We start from the raw sequence: 21,761 nt of genomic DNA, 5'->3' as shown, positions 1-21,761 counted from the left end.
TAGCTGCTGAAATCAAATCCTCTTCTTCCTACATACATATACTTACTGTGACAAGACAAAGTAGCAGCCTGGTCAGATGAACATGGTATTTATAACAGATTGCTATAAATTATTATTGAGATAGGTATTATTTTCCTCAATCATATTTTATAAGTTACTGAAATAATATGAAATCATTCTCAAGCTAATGTCTTTAGACGACCTACTTAGTCAAGTTAGAATATTGCACCTATTTTTTCTTTTGAAAATGATGTATTTCACTTCCTTAGCTTTCTGGAAGAATGACAGAGCTACTCAGTGTTTGCTTCCCTGTACTGACAATGACCTTGCTGCATTGTTGTTATGTTAGATGCTTGGATGATTTTGGATAGGGATGAAGAGTTTCTATGCTCACAGTGTTCCTCCTACAGCTCATGGTTTCTGATGTTACCAGTCTCCACTAAAATAGTTCCTGCACTGCTAACAGAAAGAACCAGATCTGAATAAACACACCTAGAGCAAAGATTAGGAAAGAGCAGTGGTGCCAGCTTGGAGGCCCCAGGCTGTCCTTTAGTTCCAGATGCTATCTGCTGTCCTATGCCTTTTGCCTAGGAGCAGTTTTCATCAGACACAAAACAGGAAATTCATTTTTCATGATGAAAAAAAAAAAAAGGGAATTTGCATTTTCATATGTTTTAAGGAAAAGGCATTTCCATTTTGGTCACAGTGTCTGGAAATTCTGTGGAACGAAGCTTTCATATCAATATTAAATTTCTTGTTCTAAAATGTGTATTGAAGCATGTGAAAAACTCATCTACAGTCTGTCAATGTTGCTGGTTGGCAGCAAAATGATGTCATCCACCAGGAAATTCAGTAGGATATTTTTTTAGATTCCTGTACAGGGAGAGTCTACTGACAACTTGAACTTTTCCACCATTTCAGGAACACTGAAATTCATTTATAGTCTCTGTCTTGAACACAGAAGGGAAAAAAAGCCTGCACACCTTATAATAGTAGCAAAATGAAAATCCTCAAGATGAGAGAAAAGCCTGTGTCTGGAGGAATTTGGGCTGGGTCTCAGTTCCACAGGGAATTGATCAAACTAGGCACACTGTATGAGACATAATCTCACTAAATTCTTCATCTCATCCAATCTAATCTGTCATGTCCAATCACTGTGATATCTATCTGCAAAGCAATGGATAAACAAATGGTTTTGTCTAATCAATGTTCTGATTGTTTTTGTACCTCAACTTTTTTCATTTGTTTGTGTCACAGAGTGAGCCTAGTATTTTTACCAAATACCAGACAAAACCACAGTTATTTGATGAAGAAACAAGAGAAAAGGGTTCTCTTAATTTTGGTGCAGTAAGAGCGAAAAGTGTCTTGGAAAACTTTGAAGTGAATAAGAACAAAATAAAGGACAAATATGACCGGTATGTTGACATCCATTGGGATTTTTTTCTGTTCTGATGGTTATCACTTCCTGCAGCTTCTTCTTCCCCTCTTACAAATCATACATGACATAGCTGCATATTTCTCCAAGAAAAGTATTTTCAGGTTTTAAATAATTTCTAATTGGAAAGAGTCACAAGGTACAAGAATAGAGTTTATTTGCAATTTATGTAACATATTCAGTTGTAAGCCCCACAGAACAGCAAAACTCTAACTTGAATTGACTTTTGTCTTTCTTTATCTAGTTATCATTGTTTCTTTTTTCTGTATTGATCCTCTGTTAAAATTCTTATTTCTCAAAATTTTATAGGCTATGTGGGGACTGATAAAAGGGACTCTGAGGATGGCCTTTACATTTGGGCCAGATGAGGGGATTGCCGAACACACTTGTGTGCAGATTGCATCTTCATAAACCTGCACATGTCTCTAGAATTTTATTTCCATACAAGATTTTTATGTATTGTTCTTTTGGTTACCAGACAAGTGTTATTTGCTAATGTAATTTGCATCTGCTCTTTGTCAGATGTCAAGAATTACATGTACTTGTAGGTCCTGAAGGACTTTAAGGAGCAAGCCAGCAATTTTAAACTCAAAAATGAAATACAGCAAACTCCTCAGTGCACCTATAAATAATTCTTAGCACTGTACATTCTGTAATGTAATATCCAAAGTGGTGTGTTCTTATTAAAAGCCTTTGATCAAATCTGGCTATGTATCTCTCTTGCCTTTTCAATGGGCACTATGTTTCTGATAAGACAAAATTTTATTCTCTATTGCCTGTTAAAGGAAAATTTTTGTAATGAAATGAGAAAGCAGTTTTAAATGTTTAGGCATCACTCATAATTATTCTTTATTTTTCTTTAAATGCCTTTCTTTATGCTCCTTCCTACACTCCAGACTTGCTCCCAGCTTAGCAGCCTGTTTTTAGAAATAACTATGTTATCTTTGCAAAGATAAGTGTATAATTTATCAATTTGTATCCCCCGCAAGTTTGACTAAGAAAATTAGTATCTTCCTTTCCATAAGGCTAGAGAGACTTCAGAAGCACTGCCTAATTTCATAACTAGATTCTAGCTGGCCTCTGCATATTTTTGGCTGTTTTAATTTAGATCACTTTAATGATTGATTTAAAATGGCCTGAATCTTCAGAGAGGAAAAGGCTATCACTTTGCTTAGCAACAATCTGAGCATTTTGGTGTGGCGGGTTAATCGTGAATATAGTCTGGTTCCTGATACACTGGCTCAACTTAAAAGGACAGATAACAGAAACCACAGGCATAATCTCAGGAGAAAAAGATTTGCAGTGTTTGTTCTTCCTGGCCTGGGCTTTGTTGATGCTGAAGCTTTTCCCACAGTTATTTTAGTCCAAACACAATACCCGTGTATCGCAGCAACGGGCAGGTCACCGCATAGGCTGGGTCCTTCCGGAGCAGATAACATGGTGATCACACCCCAGCAGATAATGCCCAGTTGTGCAAATGCCAATTAAAAACTTGAGAGAGAGGCCAAAAATCTGACAGTAAAAACCCCATAACTTCATGTATATGACATATATGGGCATGAGTGGATGTGTGTGTTTTTCTTACTTTACATTGCAGAGTCCATGTTTCTTAAAACAACTGAGGTGGCTTCAAAGGGTTATGCCCTCTGAAGTAATCATGTTTCCATGCTAATATTTCACACTATACTATGCCCTGTAGTGTTTCCTGTCTCATTTTTTACAGTGATTTTTTCAATTTTTGAACACTTCAGTGACTTACATTTCTGGTTCATACTTGGTTTTTTTTCCATTTTAGTGAAGTCCTAAGCTCCTTTATTTCCAGCATCAAAGACAAGCTTCAAGAGGTAAGTTACTTCAAATTCAGAATGTAAGATAATGAAGAGTAATGTATAAATACTACAGACCATTCAGTGTTCACGTTCTCTTTTACTATGCTGATATCTAAAATATTACATTGTATGTCTTAAGCACGCAAATACTTTAAACCAACAATTGTAAGATTTTTTGCATATACCATTGCCTTTGTGGCCTTAGGGTCAAGGTCTTTAGGGACTTGGCTCACAGCCAGTGGTGGAATTTCTCTGGCTCTCTGGAGCAAAACAAGCTGTAGTGCCAGTCTGCAAATATCAGCTCTTTTTCCCTTCTGCCTGAAGAAAGCAGTCTACTGTCAGAATTAGTCACTGTGGTCTGAAGGTGAAGGTCTCTCCCCCAACACTTCCATAATTCATTTTATTAGTTGTTATTAATCCCATTTTATAGATCAGTATTTCTTTTTTGAAATCTGTCCAGATTTCATGAGCCTTTTGAGCCATCCCAGATCTTTTTTGGGGTTGTAACCAACAGCTGAACAAATTGTTTCAAGTGACAGATAAATAACCATTTTCAGCCTGTTCCATTCCATGAGTTGCAGTCATTGTTCTGTGGCATCTGGGGCTGTGATTTTGCAAACAAAGAAAAGGCAATGTTTTACTTTTCCATTTACCTTTGTTTTTGCAGCTGCAAGCGTGCTTCCAGAAGTTTGAAGAAATGTTTGATTCCAAACTCAAATCCAGTTTGGTTTGCCTAGAAAACCTTCCCAAGACATGTAAGTCCTTCCTGTGCTCCTGTTAACAGCAGAGGGCACAGTCAAACTGCCAAATGTCAGCGTGTTGTCTGGAGGCTGGGGTGAACTGGGCAAGTCATGCCACTCACAGCTGCTTTTCCTAAGGGAGGAGAGAAGATAAGACTTATTATCCACGGTATGAACTTGTCAGTTTTTCCATCCCTACTCTCTCATTTTTCCCCTTTCTCTGCTGTCTCATATTTAGGTGTTGCATGGTTAGACACTGCGCTCGAAGAGAAAAACACACCTCTGTTTTTGTGTTCTGCCTGGAGTACAATCATTTTTAGACTATCTGGAGTACTAATAGAATACACAGTAAAAATAACTTAGATATTTATATCCTGAGTATCCAGTTTCAGTTTTTAAGGTTTTCTCAGATTTTCATATGTTAGTTTGAAATCTTCCACTGCTCCCCTGTGCTTGAAGTGATTAAATTTCGGATGTAAGCAAAACTCATACTGCTCATTTCTTGAATGAGATGCACATAGTGAAGCACACTATTGCCATGATAAAAGAGTGACCTCCAGAAAAGCTAATAATGTAAAAATACTTTTGAACAACTCTGTCTCTGAAGTGGCTAATCACAGAAATCTTTACGGAGGGAAAATGCTTCAAGAAATTGTTTCTAATTTATCTAAGATCTGAGCCTTTGAGAGTACATTAATTTTTAATGCTGGTGTGATACTTTATCAACACCCTGACAGGACAGCACAGAGCTTGCTCTGCTCTGTACAAGAACAAGAGGCCATTTTCAATATAAATAAGAAACATGAAGTGAGTTGTATTTGTGAGATGAAGGCAGCAGACCTTCGCAAGATCATAATTGTATTCACTGTGTGGCAAAATGTGGCTTCCACAAAGCACATCTTTGACAAATAGCTTTTAAATCAACAGAGCCCTCTCAGGCAAAAAAGAGTGGAGTCTGATGCATTATGCTGGAGGCCATGATAAGCTGTACATCTGAAATACCAATCTCATTGTACTAAGAACACTCCTTTGCTGTGCTTGGCAAGTGCTCTTGGTGGGACCCTAATGTAAACAAGAATCTGTCTGCTTTGGCCAGCACAGCAAATTCCCTGTTATACATTTTCCCATCTCCTAATTACTTCAGTGCCTCAGCTTGTCCACTCTGCAGCAGGACTTTGCCTAATTTCACATACCTCATGTACAGAAATTGTTGTCATGGCACTGAAAATCAAATCTATTGTTCATGACTCCCCCTCTTCATTCCATACCATTTACTCAGCTGTCCTGTTTCTTCTCCATATCCATTTTAAATGAATGTGCCTTGAATAAAATGAGAAGTCTCCCAGAGGTGCATGCTGCTAGATTTTCAAAGCAATTGAAAAGAAAAATTGGCACTTTCTGTAATGCATCATGCTGCAGAATGTTGAATATATAATGAAAATCATCACATGCTGCACAATGTTGTTCTTTTTATATTTCTGGGAGGTTCATCTATCACTGGTTAATTGCAGATAAACACTGTCATTCGACTGACATCACAGTGATGGATAATTAAGTTCCCACTAAATAGATACCTACGCTAGTGCCTTGAAAAGAGGCAATTCCCTTGAAAACTGGTATAAAATTCCAAAAATCAGGTGATAAAGAGCTAAAAAAGTTCTGAATGCCAGTGGATGCAGTGAATACAGTACCTTGGCATGTGGGTGACATGGCAGGGACATGTTAAATCATTGGCAGTGGAGGATTTCACAGGTAGAAGAGGAATGCAGAAGATGAAGAAAACTAGTGCACCAGGACATTCCAACAGTTTTGAAAAGCAAAGGAAGGTGGAACTTGAAATTAAGACTGTCATTAAAAGCTTATGAGTAGTATCACGGGTTGCATTTTTAGCAGTGGGTAGCAAGCACATTTGGCATAGTCTGCATACCCAGCAGGCAAGAACAAAACAGAAAATATTTTTCCAAATGTATTTCCAAAGCATTTCCAAATGCTGTTGGGCTGGCATGGTCTGTGCAGGAAGGTTTTTTCAGAATGTTCTCTTTTGAGTGTCCATATGTGCTTGCACACAGTGGATAGAGCTGTGTCTGGCACTGGAGATGAGACAAGGTTTGGCTGAGCAGCTTCCACAGAGGCACAGGTGCTCTGTGCCTTGCTCACATCTTAGTGTGCAGTGACAGGGATGTAAAGAGGCAGACAGACCCTGTGGCCTCAGTTCTTCCACCTTATATACATACAGTTTCTCTGGTTGGCTTGCCCACTCATTATTTGCTCTTTCCTTCTGGCTTCCAATCCTGTAGATCGTTTCTTTTCATATTTTTCACACTTTAATTTACATACCCTCACTTCTATCAAAGCCTTCTATTTTTTTTATACAAACACCGATTTTCACCACTCAGCCCTCTCTGCACTGCTTTGCTCTTCTGGTATCTGGTAGTTCCAGAGGTGACAGCTCAGAACAGCCAAATCCTCCACAGCACCTTGTCTGCAGTGCACATGAGCAGCATCCTCAGCATGCCACATGCAATCCTCTGATGCATTGTCATCAAGGGGGACAAAGTAATGTGCAATCTGTCACAGAGGTATGAGGTGATGCAGTTCACTTATGAGATCCAGTGCCCAATGAGCAGTTTTCAAACATGACTTGCTTCCATACTGCCCAGGCCCAGCAGCTGCTGGCAAAGTTTCCAGGGGAAATGGCAGTGTTTAAAATTATGGGATTTGAACTTGTGTGCCTTGAATGATGTGGTCCAGACTGGGACACCAAATTCAGACCCCCTTATGTCCCATATGGACTGAAAAGTCAAAAAGTTTGAAACTGATTTAAAAAAAAAAAAAAAAAATCTATGTAGCTGCTAACTAGCCATGCAGTGACTGACAAAGCTGTTGAGATGAAGGACTTAACCAGACTCCAAAACACCTCAGCATGGATGGTGAGAGGTACTGTGGATGTTCCAGTAGATACAGAATCCTCTCATTGCCACAGTTCAAGGCTTGGAGCACTGTGTGCTGTAGCAGAGGGTGAGATCAGGGGCCAGCTCATCCCACAGTCCCCCAGTGCAGGTGCTACCTGATGTCTTGTGGCTAAGCCAGCACAAACCTGCCAGCTGACTGCTCAGAGTATATCTGAGCAGGATGCAGCCATAACAGCCCAACTGTCTTGCCCTCTGGCAAAGCTCCATGGCTTCTCAGGGAGAACATGCAGGGCTCTGCTGAGCTCCAGAGCTGTCTTCCCTGCTCGTGTCTCACCAGGTTTATAGCACCTCCAATTTCCCCTACTGAATCTGGGGGTGGGGGAACCAACTTCCTTCCAAAGCCTTACTTAAAGCCTCTGTGCTGTTAGTACCAATCTCGGGATAAGCTGCATAGATGATGATAGAGAGACATCAGAAGCAGTTGCTGTTTAATATTCCTAGGCTGGGAGGCTGGTGCTCCTTTCCTTGACTGCTCAGGCAGTAGTTTTCAGCTGCTATGAGTGCAGCTGCACCTGAGTACAGGCTGATTTGCAGGGAACTCTCTGCAGGGTGGCAGCCCTACCCCGAGGTCCTTCAGCCTTTTATCTCATACCAGATTTCATATTCCAAATGTTATTATTGTAAACAGTAGCATCCAAAGACAAGTGTACAGCAAATCAAAACGCAGCGATTTTCAGATTGTAAAAAACTGTTTTATTTAAATTACCTCAAGAGAGGCACAAGCCTGTGCATAAGTCACCCATTAACTGAGTAAAGATTTTCTGCCTGTGATCAAGTTATTCAATAACTATCTGCTGCAGGGTTTATTTGAAGAAAACCTCTGAAGCAGCCCTTCTTGATCATATTCAAAGTCAAGAGACTTGAGTTAACAGGGTCCTTGATCTGATCTAATTCAGTCATCTCAAGGCCTGTTTTATTGTAAGCTTTTATTAACAATTATTTTTTTACCTTGTTTATTAGTGTTTGACAAGTCTGAACACTCTTCTGGGTATGGAAATAGGGAGGGAAGGAGAGTGCCCCTCCTCTGTACTGAGGGGGTTTTTCAGCAGAATACTCCTACACTACAAACGAAAGGCTTTCAAAAGGCTGGCTGCTGGTTGCTTGCCGGCAGCATGCTGTGCTGAGTCAAATGTATGTGCAGATCACAAGCCCAGTGGATGCAAGACTATTTTTAGACTGAGGATACTATGTTGAATAAGAAGAATAGACAGACTAGGGAAACCAGAAAGTTTTAAAAATAATTCTGAGCTAAAATTAAGCATATGGGGAAGAGCAGCAAGATAAGGTAAGCTTGCAGATGCTGCCCTTCCTGTATCTTCACTATGTAGACATGGAAGGTGATAAAGTGACATGAAAGGAATTTCTCCCCTTAGTCACTACTGCTTTCCTTCTCTTCGTAGGTTGGCAGGCTCCCCAAAAACCTGCTCTCAGATTGCAGGTAGCTTTTGTGTCTAACCAGAGATATGAAAAGTCTAAAAGGCCCACTCAAACATTCACTCCCCCAGTATAAACCCCTTCTGCAACTTATCGATTTCCAGGTTTTGAAAACAGTCTAAATCTGTCAGAGAAAAACTGTAAAAGATTAAAAACAACAACCAAATTGTCTGCAACAGCATATTTTTTGAAGTATGTGCAGATAATCCTCAGAAATCAGCCAAGCTCCTACAGAGAACAAGGCAAAGCCATGTGGTGATGTGTGTTCTAAAATAATGGAGAAATTTCCCTCGAGTTCAAGTCTGGGAGATGGTTTTAATTCAGTGTGTGTGAGGATGATGCATGGATGAGGCAACTGCAGCATTCCTTCTCCCAGATGACATCTGTGTGCACTGTGACCAAGCAGGGCTCCTTCAGAGAAGGCAAAGGTAAAAAGACATCTGAGCACAGGGGATTCCTTGTGCCAGAAGATGCCATTTTCTGTATTCATCCCTGAGCAGCACCTCCAGCCCTGTGCCACCCCACACCTCTGCTTTGCGTGGCTGAATGAGGCAAACACTTTCAATCTTCTTTCATAAGAGGAGATTACCGTGTAAGCACTTAATTAACTTGTAGCTTTTCTCTGCCCATGTCTTAGTTCAGTCTCTTTCTTTCCTTGCACATAGACAGCTGGGAAGGTGTGGGCTTCCAGACATCCTGGGGTGCACAGGAGTTCTGTCAGCCAGAGCTGGTGCACTGCCATGCACCACAGTGCCCTGTCTCACCTGTAGCCTCTGGTGCTGGCATTTGCATTCTTGTGTCACTTGCTAATTAACCCAATGCCCTTTGGCTTTAGCACACAGGTGACTACAGCAGATTTTAAGCCTGTTTGGCTCATATGAAGGCCTTGATGAGCACCTTTCAGAGCTGCCCTGTTTCCTCATGCCACTCAGCTCAAAAGCTGATGTTTTCCCTTCAGCTGAGGTTTATTTTTTAAGTTCCACCCCCCCTTTCTTTTTTCCTCTTTTTTGATATTACATGACAACTTCCACCCAAAAGCTTTGTTTGAATCTACAGAAAGGCCACTGTGTTGTCTTTGTCAAAGAAGTCACCTGCCTTGTCTTAGTGCATTAAATCACAATCCACAAATCTTGTTCTTATTCCATTTCCCTCCATATCTTTGAGTACTTTTTTCCTCCAAGTATGTTCTAAAACCTTGCACCATGAGAGAACAAATTGCAAAGCCCATAATTGCTCAGATTTTTTTTTCCTATCTTAATTCCCAAAATTTTAAAACATCTCTGTTTTTTCACAGAAGCAAAGCCTGTACAATCACTTTCTGCCTGCTGCTCCCTAATAGTTTTTAGCCCTTTAACCAATTCCATCTACGGTTTGACAGAAGGGCACAGCTCAATGAGATAATTGAATCCCTGGAAGCTTAATGAAAATAGCTGAGCAGGAGGAGAAGGGATCCCCAGTGCCCTGCAGCTCTGCAGCCTGTGAGCACAGCACTGTGGGGCAAGAGGTGCTCACCAAGGAGCTGAGATAAACATTGATGAGCAGGAACAGCTTCAGATGGGCTCTCAGCTCCTCTGACACCAAAGTCAATCAAACACCTTGGATCTGTAGCAAAAGAAGATTCATTAACTGCAGAACTCTTGTAGCAACTTGCTGAAATGTAGGCTTTATTCTAATTTTTCTCAGGTATGCAGTGCTCCAGCACTCCAGGGTTTCAGTTATCCTGGCTCATTGGTTTGGCAGTGCTTTACTTTAGCAAGAGTGCTTTGGATGCTGTTTTATGCCAGCCAGCCAACATTCCACACCATCTGTACACACCTTCCTGCACCCTTCACAGGAAAGACCAGACTTGTTTAGCTCTTTCTCTCCATTCTTTCTCAGCTCTTTCTCTCTGTCCTAATTTACAATCTTAAAGTGGACTTCCACTAGATTGCTAAAGATTTTTCATCTCCACAGACACTGCCAATTGTGTTCCCATCCCGTAGGGTATTAGGCACAGCAGTGGTTCCTATGAGAGTAATTGAAGCTGTATGAGGGGAGTTATGTTCTTATCCAATCATATCACAAAAATCTCTGGGGTTTTATCGGTTTTTCAACAGGATTGACTGAAGCCAAGAGCATCTTGCTCCAATTTAAAACCCTCCCAGAGAGCATGTTCCTCCACAGGACTCTGCTGGAGCCCCCCACTACCAAGTGCTGCTCACAGCTGCCTGGTTCAGGGGGTTTCTGACCCCATCTCTTCCCATGATCAGCAAATGAAAATTCCAGTTTTTGGCACACTCCTTCATAATTTGCCTCTATTCTCTCCAGCAGTTTTCGTTCACTTTTCAGCCTTCTGTGCATTTTTGACACAGTTTCTCTGGTTGCACTTCTTAGCCATTAACTTCTCACACCTCCACCCTGTTGAAGCCCCATTTACCATCACCTGGCTGCATGAGAGTGCTGTTTATACAGGGGTGGATCAGCTGTACTTGGGTGCCCCTGCATCGGCCAGGCCTGTTGTACACCTGGCAAACAATCAAGTCTCAGCCTTCTCTGCATTCAGCCTACCAAATTCTGCAGCTTTGCACAGCCTCTCCTCTCTAGCTGCCACATTAACAGAGGGCAGTAAATGAGGTCTGGCCTATGTGCAGCATCTTATAAATTTCAAGTGCCTTGCATTAAAAATCCACCCCATTGATCATTGCTCAGGGTTTGGGGAGATCGCAGCAGGAGAATTGTGTGGTGATTCATGCCAAGCCATGCAGGAAGTAGCAATAGTATTGATAGTACTTTATTCACATTTACAAATGAAAGAGCAAATGTGTTTTTATTGATTTCCCCATTTAGTGGAAGATGCTCTTAAAAGTCACTGCAGCTTGGTGCTGAAAGCTTTGACAGATAAAAGCCAAATGGAGCAGGCACTGCTGGAGATGGAGAGGAGACTTGCTGCTGTAAGTGAAGAAATTAATCTTTTATTCTGAATCCTCATTTTGAATTTCTCCTGCTTTTTCAAAATACTGACTGGATATTAAATGCCTTCAAATGGTGGATTATAAAGCAGACTGCTCCTGTTATAATGAAAGGGGAAAGACATATTAAAATGCTAATTCTAGGCCAGATACTGACAGAGGCTTACCCAAGTGCTGGCTAACAGTGCTATAAGCTCTGATGAAGCCCTGGTCAGTAAGAGAAGAAGTCAACAGTGCCTTGTTGTGGCAGGCTGTGATGGAGCACTCACTGCTGCCTCACCTGACACATGCCTTTGCTGGAGGAGATGGTGCAGTGCATGCCTGTGAGGGGACAGCACCTCGCAGAAGTGCAGCACCTTGTCCCTTCAACCAGGTGTGTCTCAGGGAAAGGAAAAAAGACATGAAAAGAAAGCAAGTGGATGTGAGAGATACAAGAATGAGCTGTCAGAGACCCCCTGATGAGGTCTGGTTTCTCTAAAGGCTCTGCTTCAGGAATTGCATTTAGCAAGGATGTATCACACCAGTGTGTGAGAAGGCAGTGCTCCTAGGACAGGGGGCACACGGTGTGTTAGGGGGATGCTCCAGTCCCAAACCTCCCACCTTTGTGGGGCACTTTAAGGGTATCTATTGCACAGGAAGATACAAATTGCTAATCGTTGGGTCAATACCAAACTGACACATAGTACCTAAAGCTTTCTTACTATCATGCATTATTGTATGTTTTTTAATGCTTCTGCTTTGCTTTCTCTTCCCCAGAAAGATGTAGAGATTTTGGACGTGAAATCTAGTATCCAGCTTCTGAAAGAGGGTCTGGAGTCACTGCCAGCCCAGCTGAATGACCAGTTCCTGAAAGTATGTAAAGAATTTGGCTTCCTAAAGCTATGTGATACCTCAGCTGAGCAGCACACGCTTTTGTCTAGTGCCAGCCTGCCACCTCACATGACAGATAAGTCTTTCCAGACCTCCCCTGGGCTGTACCAACATTGTGTCCTGAGTGAGGAGCACCTGCACAGGCCATGCTACCCAGACAGGGGAGTTTGCAGCTGCTCAGGCTGGTCTCATTTCCCCTGTGTGACAGTGGGGCAGCAACACAGAGACTCCCCTGGAAGGAACCAGGCCACTGGAAATGGAACATCTAAGGGTGACCTCAACTCAGCCCCAGGAGACAAAGCCAGCCCCATTGCTACAGCAGTCTGTGGCAGGGCAAACACCTTTTTGCAGGGGGTGAAACACAGCTTGGAGACACAGAGCTGTGGTGCCCATCCTTGCATGTGCTGGGCTGGCAGACACTTTTTGGGGAGTAGTCAGAAGAAACACTGTCCTGTACCACTGGATGTGCCTCTACCAACCCCACTGAGGAAGGCGTTCAGGAGAGGAACTCGAGGGTTTAAACCCCTGACACCGTCACAGCAGCAGCAGCACCCTCAAGTTTTCCACCATTCTGCACAGAAAGCTACACCTGGGCAAAGACACAGCAACTGGCCCACAGACCACGGGGTGGAGAAGGCAGCTGTAGGGAACAAAACAAAACAGAGTCCAGGAAGGATGTCCTGGAAAAAAGAAACAGGGAGAAAGAAAACCTACTCCACTAAGAGGAAAGGTGAACACTCTGGATGTGCTGACAGTGGGCTGAAGCAGAGGAAGGCAAATGGGATTATTGACTTGGAGAGCTCCAGAAAAAATTCCTTTTCCAGATACTTGATTGATCTCAATTCAGAAAACTCTGACCTGGGTTTTGCAGCTCCCCATCAGCAGATCCTCAGCAGTGCTCAGCTGGGGCTTACAAAGAGTTTCCCACCAGTGCCACGCTCTGATAAAAGCCTGCAACAACTTGCAAGCAGAAGAAAGAGAAGTCTTGAAACTAAAAAACCAATTAATGTTTCCAGTGTAAAAAGGTATCTCTTGGATTCCTCTCCCGAGGAGCACATACTTTCCCTGTGCGGCACAACAGGTGTAAAGCAAATGAGCTGCTTCAGCCTCCAAACCCCCTCAAGCCCCAAGAAATCTCATCCTGCCAACAATCCACTGATTCAGCAGAACATGGACTGTTGCTCTTTACTGTTTGATGGTGATTCTTCTGATTGAAGGGGTTTGTTTCATGCTTGGAGCCCTTAGTACAGGATAACCATTTCAGTTGCAGTTTATTCCTCTAGGTGTGTTACCTGCCTAGTCAGAGGCAAGACTCAGGCATGGATGCTTGGAAGTGCTATTGCCCAGTTTGAGATACTGTAAGGGACTATGTGGGGTCTAAGCAGGGCTCTCCACTGGCTTGGAAAGCTGAGGGAATCTGTATTTTGCTTTACTTCCCTGCTCCCAGCAGAGATGCCATGGGCTTGAGTTACCATAGCATTTACACAACAGCGAAGTACCTGACATTCCCAGGGAGGAGAGGGCTGGCAGAGGAGACAGCTTAGTCAGATTTGGCACTGAGATTTCCTGGAAACTCCTCGGCTAGATCGATATAATGCTATCTCTGTGGCTGGAGGCTTCACTCTGTTTCTCACTCATAGTATCTCTGTCGTTTTGTTCTGTAAAAGTTCAGGTTTTTAGTAGACTAGTGTTGTTCTGGTTGATTTCAATCGCGTTCAGACTTGTCTTAGGAGTTGTTTGTGAACTTTGTGCGGGCACAGGTTTAACCGAGGAAAGCCAAACCCCAGCGCCTCAGATTCGCCCACTATTGTATCTCTTCTCTCTACAGGCTGAAATTCCTCGGTTTCAGAGATTCCAGGAAGTTATTTTGTTTCTATTTTATTTCTCATTTGTATCTCTTGGCTGATTAAGGAATTGTCCAACATACCCTTTTCAAGGGCAGTGGCTCTCAGAGAACAAAGATAGAATAGGCAGATCCAGCAGATGCAATGTTGCACAGTCCCAATTCCCACAGAGCAACTCTTTTCAGCATGCCCAGCTGTGACTGTGGGAAGCTCCCACAGCTTCGGGCATTTGTGTCGTGTTTGATTTTTGATCTGAAATGTTACCAGCAAAAGAAACATTTTGGTGTTGACAAAACTAAACTATATTGCCACAAATTCAAATTATCCAGCTTTGTCATCCCAAGGGAAATGCCTGGAATCCTTTTTTTTTTTTTTTTTTTTTTTTTTTTTTTTTTTTTTTGGCTTTAATAAACTCATCTTCACCAAAGCCCAGTGTCTCACGTTGTTTTTTGTGTGTGTTTTTTGGTTTTTGTTTTGTTTTGTTTTGTTTTGTTTTGTTTTTTGGGGGGAGAGGCAGAGTCCTGTTCCAGCAGGAGGACAGGCAGCTGCTCTGCAGCTGTTTAACTCCCCTGGATTGTGGAATTGGGAGAATTCTTTTTTTTAGCTCCTCTCTGGTGTTTAAAGATGGAAATCTTCACCCTTATGGCTTAACATTGGTCCAGTGACGTTAATTAACAAGAAGTAGGGGGGAGGGTAGTCCGATATGGGGGCCCCCCAGAGCCTTGGGACCCTCCTCTCAGCAGAGGGGGTTGGTGGTGGCTGCCAGCAGCAGCGGCTGTTGGTTTCACATTGTGTAGCCGCCTCCCCAGCAGCCCCAGCACGGCCTTCTCTGGGCAAAACCTGTTTGGTGGGCTTGCCACCTTGTGCACTTTGGGATCGGCAAGGACGGGTGCAGGTCTCTGTGCAGCCCCTGGTCTGGATGCAGGGAGCTCGGCAGCACATCGCTGAGCTTGGAGGGACCTCTGGAGGTGTCTGCTGCAAGCCCCTATGAAGAGGCAGAGCGGGGACTGGCTCCTTGAGATGGAGCATCAGTGCTGTGGGGTTCAATGCAGGACTGCCCTGGGGACTCCTGCAGCTCCTTTCCACATGCACACACTGGAACACAGTGCAAAACTAAATCCTTGGAGATGGAGGTGTAACAGCAAGAGCAGCCGGCAATGCCTCCCCCTGCATAGGACAACTTCCCTGGTGAACGAGATGAAGCCCTGGGCTGCCACTCTGGCCCCTACAGTCCTCCTGCTTATTCCCACTCAGGGTCTCCTCCAGGGTTTTAGCTGCCAACAAGAGCATTTGTCCCAATATGGCTGTGAAGATGGCACCTCCTCTCTCAGCCTTGCTGGACAAAAATGGAAGCATGCATGCTGCATGGCAGCAGATTTCCCAGACACTCTGCTTACACCCTGGTGGAGCTGGTCTTGCCTCCCAGCCTGTACTCCCAGCTCACTGTCACAGGCTCTTTGCTGGATCAGCCATACTCCAGGAATGTGTGGTTTCTCCTGACCTTTGCCTCCACAGAACTGCCAGTGCTGGTGTTCATAGGGGTCTTGTCCCACCCTTCAACTAGGGAAGGTGTCAGGGTGGTTCCTCCTGCAGCACAGCCAAGAACTGTGGAGGGCACGGGGCAGAACCCATTTGTGAAACACACAGTGGTCAGAAAAGAACCCGAAGTTGGGCTCCAGTCTGTCTGAGGGCAATTAACTGGGGCAATTTTCTCTAAAACTATGAAACTGGAGTTTTGGAGCTTTCCTGGGAGAGAGCCCAGGAGAAAGGAGGAGAACAGTGATCAAAAGCCAGGTGGCAATGGGCACAGGGGTTGAGAGAACTGGCTGCATCCTCCACCCAGCATCCCCAGCTGTGAAGGCAGCAGGCAGGCTGCTGCAGCAGCAGCACAGAGCAGGGGGCTCAGCATTTCACCTGCCAGTGAGTCACTTGGCAGAGGAGGAAACCTCTGACAGCACGGAGGATGTGGAGGTGGCTGCTGTGCCCCTGCCTTGTGCTAAAGGTGCTCCAATGACTGTGGTATATGGGGCACAGCCAGCTCCCTTCCCACAGTCCCACTGCACACTCAGCACTGCAGCTGCACCTTCCTCAGGATGAGACCACCCAGCTGTGGTGGTGCCCAGTGCTGGCAGTGCATGGTGCAGTGCAGGAGCAGCTGCACTCTCCTCCTGTGCGGCCTCCCCAGCAGTAATCCCCAGACTAGCTGCCTGCCCTGCCTGCCTTCTGGGGCCCATGTGCTGGCATTGCCCAAATTCCTGGACCCTGTGCTCAACTGGCTGCCGCAGCCTCCTGACCCCACAGAGCAGTGCATCGGGTACCAGAAATGCCTCATGTGCTGGTGGTGAACTCAGTGCCCTGGGAATGGAAAGGTGGCAGGGAGCAGGAGTGGGGCACTGTGTGCTACTGCCAGCACACAGGTGCTGTCATGGGGACCTGAGGTGCCACATGTCCCTGCTGGCCTGACAGGAGAGTAGAGACGGTGAAGACAAGAAAAGTCTTCACCAAAGTCAAGGCTTTGGCTCAAGCACTGCTGAGGTGCAGGCAGGGAGCTGGAGGGCAGGATGGAGTCCTGAGCTGATGTGGCTTTTTGACGCCGTGGCCGTGCCATTGCCAGCTCAAGTCCTGGCAGGGTGGGCAGTTTTCCAGCCGGACAATTAAGCAGATCAACTAATTACCTGAACCTTGGCAGGGTCCCACAGCCCAGTGGCTGCCAGGGCGCCGCATATCCGTGCCGGGCGGTTGGGAGACAAGCGTGGGGCAGGTGTGGGGTAGGGCAGACCATCCTCAGCTAGTGGGTCCGACTGCTCGCTCCCCCTGCCTACCCCGGCAGCCGTGAGATCAGCCTCGGCCACAGCCCGCACTGCTCGCTCCTGGCAGCCCTGCCTGCCCCGCGGGCAGCATCCCCCTTACTCTGCCCCACCGAGCCCCGGCTCCCGGGAACCTGCCCTGGTGCCCCGTCCGGAATGCACGTCCCGAGGATCTGCGCCACGGGGAACGCGCCCCCGCGAGTCCACCCCAGCTAAGCCCCACGGAGCCGCCCGCCCCCGTGGCCGGCCCCGCGGATCCCGTCCCGGCGGAGGCCTCGCCCGTGCCCCGCGCCCCCCCTCCCGGTGCGGGCGGGTTCCCGCGCGGGTGCCCGCGGCTCGGAGCGGCGCGTGACCGGCCGCCGCCGCCGCCGCCGCCGCCCGCTCCGCCGCAGAGCCCGGCCCGCACCGGCACCGGCACCGGCAGGTCAGCGCGGGGGCTGCGGCTCCGGGGGCACCAGTTCTGGGGCCGCCAGGGCTGCGGCGGGCGGCGGGAGGGGGCACCGCGGCACCGCGGCCCGCGCACCGAGCGGCGGAGCCCACCCGACGCGCTGCGGGCGGGGTCGGCGGGATGCGGCTGCCGCACCGTCCCCGCTGTGGTCCCGCACCCATCGCGGCCCCGCCGGTAACCGGCACCGCGCAGCGGGGCCACCGCCGCGAGGCCCCGGCGGTCCCGGGCCCGTTCCCGGCCCGGCGGGTCTGAGCCGTGTGTGCGGCGGCGGCGCGGGGCACCGGGCCCGGCATCCCCGCCGGGATGCGGCCGGGACGCGCCAAGGTGAACGGTGCGCGGCCGAGCGGGGCCGCCGGCGGCGGGGACATGGGCGAGGACACCGGGGATGGAGAACCGGGGAGGGGACACCGGGAGAGACGCCAGGATTGAGCAGCGGGGAGGGGACATTAGGGATGGGAACTAGGAAAAGGGACACCGTGGATGCTGGGGGTCGGGACCACTAAGCACCAAGGACCACCCACACCGGAGAGAGACACCGGGATGGGGAACACCAGAGGACAGTGGGAAAGGGAAGACTGGGAATGAGGCCACTGGGGACGGGCACAGCTGGGAACAGAACCCAGGGCTGCCCGGAAAGGGACAGCCAAGCACTGTCTCTCTCCCTGGGCAGTGGGTAGCCAAGGGCACAGCAGCCTCAGGGCCAGTTGCACAAGTTACCTGGGCAGCTGCCGTGGATCCTGCCTCACCAGACCCCCATCCCCACAGGATCAGCTCGGTACTCACCATGGCTGCAGCACAGCTCGTCACCTGGGGGATGCTCCTGGCCACCGGCCTCCCTGCCAAGGCCCAGGGGGTGCTGCAGGCGGGGCTGTCCTTAGGTGGGGACCCCTTGCACAGCCCTGCCTGGGGGGAGCAGTGGCCAGGCCCATCCCCCACCTGGGAGGCATCGGGAGAGCCGAGCGGTGCCGGGGCCCCAAGGAGAGAACGCTGGGGGGTCCAGCACGCCGTGCACTGGTCCCCACCACTGCAGATGGGGGGTGGCACCAGGGCACCCCTGGAGATGGAAACCACCGTGACAGGCGCTGGTACCAAGGTCTGGAGGGATGGCAGCACAGTCCCGGCTGTGACAGAGGAGCCGCTGGTTGCCTGGCGAGGGCACGAGGCTGAAGGCCAGGACAGCTCCCTGCCCCATGGCTCTGCACTGGGGACACCAGGCCCTGAGGTGTCCACGGACAGAAGGGCAGACTCTCCGGGGCCACCCTGGGCAGGGCAGGGCCTGTCCCTGTCCAGGCAGAGTGTCTCCAAGACAGCCGGCAGCCCCAGCCCTCAGCCAACCGTATCCACCGTTGCCCTGGACCCCACGCCGGCAGCGGGGATGAGGACGGCAGATGCCCACACAGCAGCACAGGGACACGCAGTGGCCCCGGGCCTCCCTCAGGATGCACAACTCACTTCAGCCAGCAGCCAGGCGGCCCCGCTGGGCACAGACCCCGTCTCCGATTTCAGAGGCACGGGGCCAGCCCGGGGTCCCCATGCCAGCCCCGGCTCTGCGCAGCCGGTGGGCAGCTGGGGGGACACGGGAGGGCCCCCCAGCCCCACCCCGGCCCCCCAGCCCAGCTCTACCCCGCCGCTGCACCACGCAGCCCCGTCCTGGGGGCTGGCCGAGCCCTGGACTCGAGGACTCCCGTCCCACCAGCGCAGCACCCGGAGGGCCCCACCCAGCCACACCACCAGCAGCCCTGGGGATGCAGCTCCCCGCACGGACCCTGGGACTACGGGGCAGCGGGGACCCCAGCCCGCCCCAGGGTCTGTCCTCAGCACCGGCCCTGTGCCAGCCCCCGCCTCCAGCACAGCCTCCCCCAGTACCCCGAGCACAGGTAGGAGCCAGCGCAGTGCGGGGGATCCCTTGGCGGGGACCGAGCCCCCGCAGGTGTCAGTGCCCTGCTCCGCTCTCTCTCGCAGGGCTGCTGCCCGAGGAGGACGTCGGCTCCCCGCAGCAGGTCCGGGGTGCCGTGGGCCCTGTGAGCGTCCCAAATGCCACCAAGACGACCCCACAGCCAACGGCACATCCCAGCACGGGAACCCTCGGGACGAGGCACCCAGGTGATACAGGGCGTCGTCCAAGCCCATCCTGCAGATGCTGTGGGAGCCCGCCCCTGGGGCCTCGGGGCTGTCGGGGGGGATGGCAGCTATCTTGAGCTGCCCCGCCGGGACACAGTGACACCTTCAATCAGGATTGCCACCTGACAACGGCCCTAATCTACTCCTGCCCGCACGGATTAGCGCTAAATGCTCGGTGGGTGGGGGCTTCCCCAAGGGGGTGGGGGACGTGACCGGAGATGTGCCACTCCCTGCATTGCTCTTCCTGACAGAGAGCCCCGGGAGGCAGCGGTGGGCACAGCCCCGGCCAGCACAGGGCGTCCCCCGCTGCAGTGTTGGGGTGCCACAGCTGTACAGCCCAGGGTGGGGTGCAGGTGTGGGCCGAATGCCACCAAGCCCCCACTTCCCCCTGACCGTCCCCCTCCTTCCTGCCTGCAGACACGCCGGGGACGCAGACCGCAGCCTCCAGCACTGCGACCCCCTCGGCCACATGGCGACGGGCAGGGATGACCCCTCAGCCACTGCCCCGAGATCCATCATCACAGAAGCCACAGCCCAGCCGTGCCCCCCCGGCCCCGGCGGCCAACGCGACCGGGCTGCGCTGGGCCGAGCTGCAGCACCAGCTGGGCTCCTCCTGGGAGGCCCATGTCTACGGACTGGCTGCCGTCTTCCTGCTGCTGGCGCTGGGCTGCCTGGCCGGGCTGGCGGGGACAGCCATCCTGCGGCCCCCGCACCTTCCCCACGTTGTGGGGGCCCAGGGGCTGCTGCTGGCCGCCTGCCTGCTGCGGGCCACCTTCCTGCTGCTGGATCCCTACGGGGCACGGGGCCGCCTGCCCGCTCCGGCCCTGCTGCTGCTCAGCACGGCCCCTTTCCCGCTGCTGCTCGCCGCCTTTGCCCTCCTGCTCCAGCGGCTGCAGCGCCTGGCCCAGTTCCAGCTGCTGCCGTCCCGGCTGCGGGGGCTGCCGGCGCTGGGGACCGCGGCTGCCCTGCAGAGCGCGGTGATGGGAGCCGCCGACCTGCTGCCCCCTCGGCTGGGCCTCACGGCCGCGCTGGGGCTGCAGGCGCTGGGCTGCGCGGCGGGGGCTCTGCTGCTGCTGGGGGGGCTCTGGGGGTGCTGGCGGGTGCTGCGGGCGCCCTGCGAGGGCCCGGGGCCGCAGCCGGGGGCGCGGGCGCTTCTGGCGGCAGCGGTGGCGGGGCTGCCGCTCTGCGGGCTGCAGCTCTACGGCGCCGTGTGGCTGCGCGGGCTCCTGGGGCCCCACGGGCGCTTCTCCCGGCCCGGCTGGGCGGCACAGCTCTGGCTGCGGATCGGCGAGCTGGGCACGGCCGTGGCGCTGCTGGCGGCCGCCGCCGAGCCCGTGTGCCGCCGGTGCCGCCGCCGGAGCCCTGCCGGCCACTCCTGCTGGGCCAAGGCGCTGAGGTACTTCTGCGCCGGCCGCAAGGCTGAAGCGCCCGAATACCCCAACAACTGCTACGACTGGGCCGGCGGCGGCACCGGCGGCACCGGTGCGGAGCGGACACCCGCCAACGACATCTCCAAGAACCTCATCCGCAACCCGGCGGAGCAACTGCCCCTGTGGGCTCTGAAGGACAGCAACGAGGTCTGGGCAGCCGGCAGCGGGGTGCCGGGGCTCAGCCCCAAGTGCCCCAACGTGCTGGCCGCCCGCTCCTGCGCCGCCTTTGAGCAGGGCTCGTCCCCTTCCCTGGGGGAGCTGATCTTCCGCCCGCCGTCCCCCATCGACCTGCGCCGCAGCATCGACCAGGCGCTCTGCCGCCGCCACCTCCTGCACGACGGCCTCTTCGGCCGGCCCCGCCGCGGCTCCGGCTCCTCACTGCACGGCTCCCCGGCTCCCGACACGACCCCCAGCCTGGGGCGCATGGTGCGCTGCAGCTCGCTCACGGAGCTGCCCGGCCCCCGCCAGCCCCCCGGCACCATCACCGTCACCGTCACCGCCTCAGCCAGCTCGCTGGAGAGCAGCTCCCTGAAGATCAGCTGGAACCCCTGGCGCCACGGGCTGTCCTCGCCCGACAGCCTGCCCCTGGACGAGGCGCCCAGCCGGGCCCCGCTCCTGGTGCCCGCTGGAGCCCCGGGCTGGGAGCGCGAGGGCCCCCGGCCCTTCCCAGCCCTTGGCAAGGCGGTGGACTCCCGCAGCCTCTCCAGCGACACCATTGAGCTCTGAGCCCGGGACAGGCAGAGACTGGGGGTGCAGGAGGACGATGAGCCCAGCTGCGAGGGTGTGGAGGTCTGATCCTGTGCTCCTGTAGGGCCGGGCAGGGGCGGTCCCATTTGTGCCAAATGAGAGAAATAAAGAGTTTATGCTGGGAGGAGACGGTCCT

The 21,761-nt window shown here is 50.8% G+C and overlaps 2 protein-coding genes across 2 annotated transcripts in view; both read left to right on the top strand.

The window, feature by feature from the left end:
• Window positions 1-17,505, top strand: part of IHO1 (interactor of HORMAD1 1) — a gene marked incomplete at both ends in the record, with an annotated part of 25,527 nt that extends 8,022 nt beyond the window's left edge. The window contains 8 exons of the mRNA XM_083869283.1: window positions 1,258-1,415; window positions 3,231-3,279; window positions 3,932-4,019; window positions 11,237-11,340; window positions 12,115-12,210; window positions 12,580-13,253; window positions 16,258-16,386; window positions 16,950-17,505. Coding sequence (XP_083725409.1) covers window positions 1,258-1,415; window positions 3,231-3,279; window positions 3,932-4,019; window positions 11,237-11,340; window positions 12,115-12,210; window positions 12,580-13,253; window positions 16,258-16,386; window positions 16,950-17,505 — 1,854 coding nt within the window. The remainder of the gene's footprint in view (window positions 1-1,257; window positions 1,416-3,230; window positions 3,280-3,931; window positions 4,020-11,236; window positions 11,341-12,114; window positions 12,211-12,579; window positions 13,254-16,257; window positions 16,387-16,949) is intronic.
• On the top strand, window positions 17,258-21,761 carry PRRT3 (proline rich transmembrane protein 3). The gene is made up of 4 exons (XM_083869214.1): window positions 17,258-17,303; window positions 18,093-19,204; window positions 19,290-19,430; window positions 19,866-21,761. Exons 2-4 carry the CDS (start codon window positions 18,112-18,114, stop codon window positions 21,602-21,604), a joined length of 2,973 nt encoding a protein of 990 aa, XP_083725340.1. The 5' UTR covers window positions 17,258-17,303; window positions 18,093-18,111; the 3' UTR covers window positions 21,605-21,761.

Source organism: Zosterops lateralis (genome assembly GCF_965231275.1).
Source record: "Zosterops lateralis genome assembly, chromosome: 11".
In the NCBI taxonomy this organism is placed as follows: domain Eukaryota; kingdom Metazoa; phylum Chordata; class Aves; order Passeriformes; family Zosteropidae; genus Zosterops; species Zosterops lateralis.
Note: the sequence above shows the minus strand (reverse complement) of the source record. Positions and strands in the feature narration are given on the sequence as shown.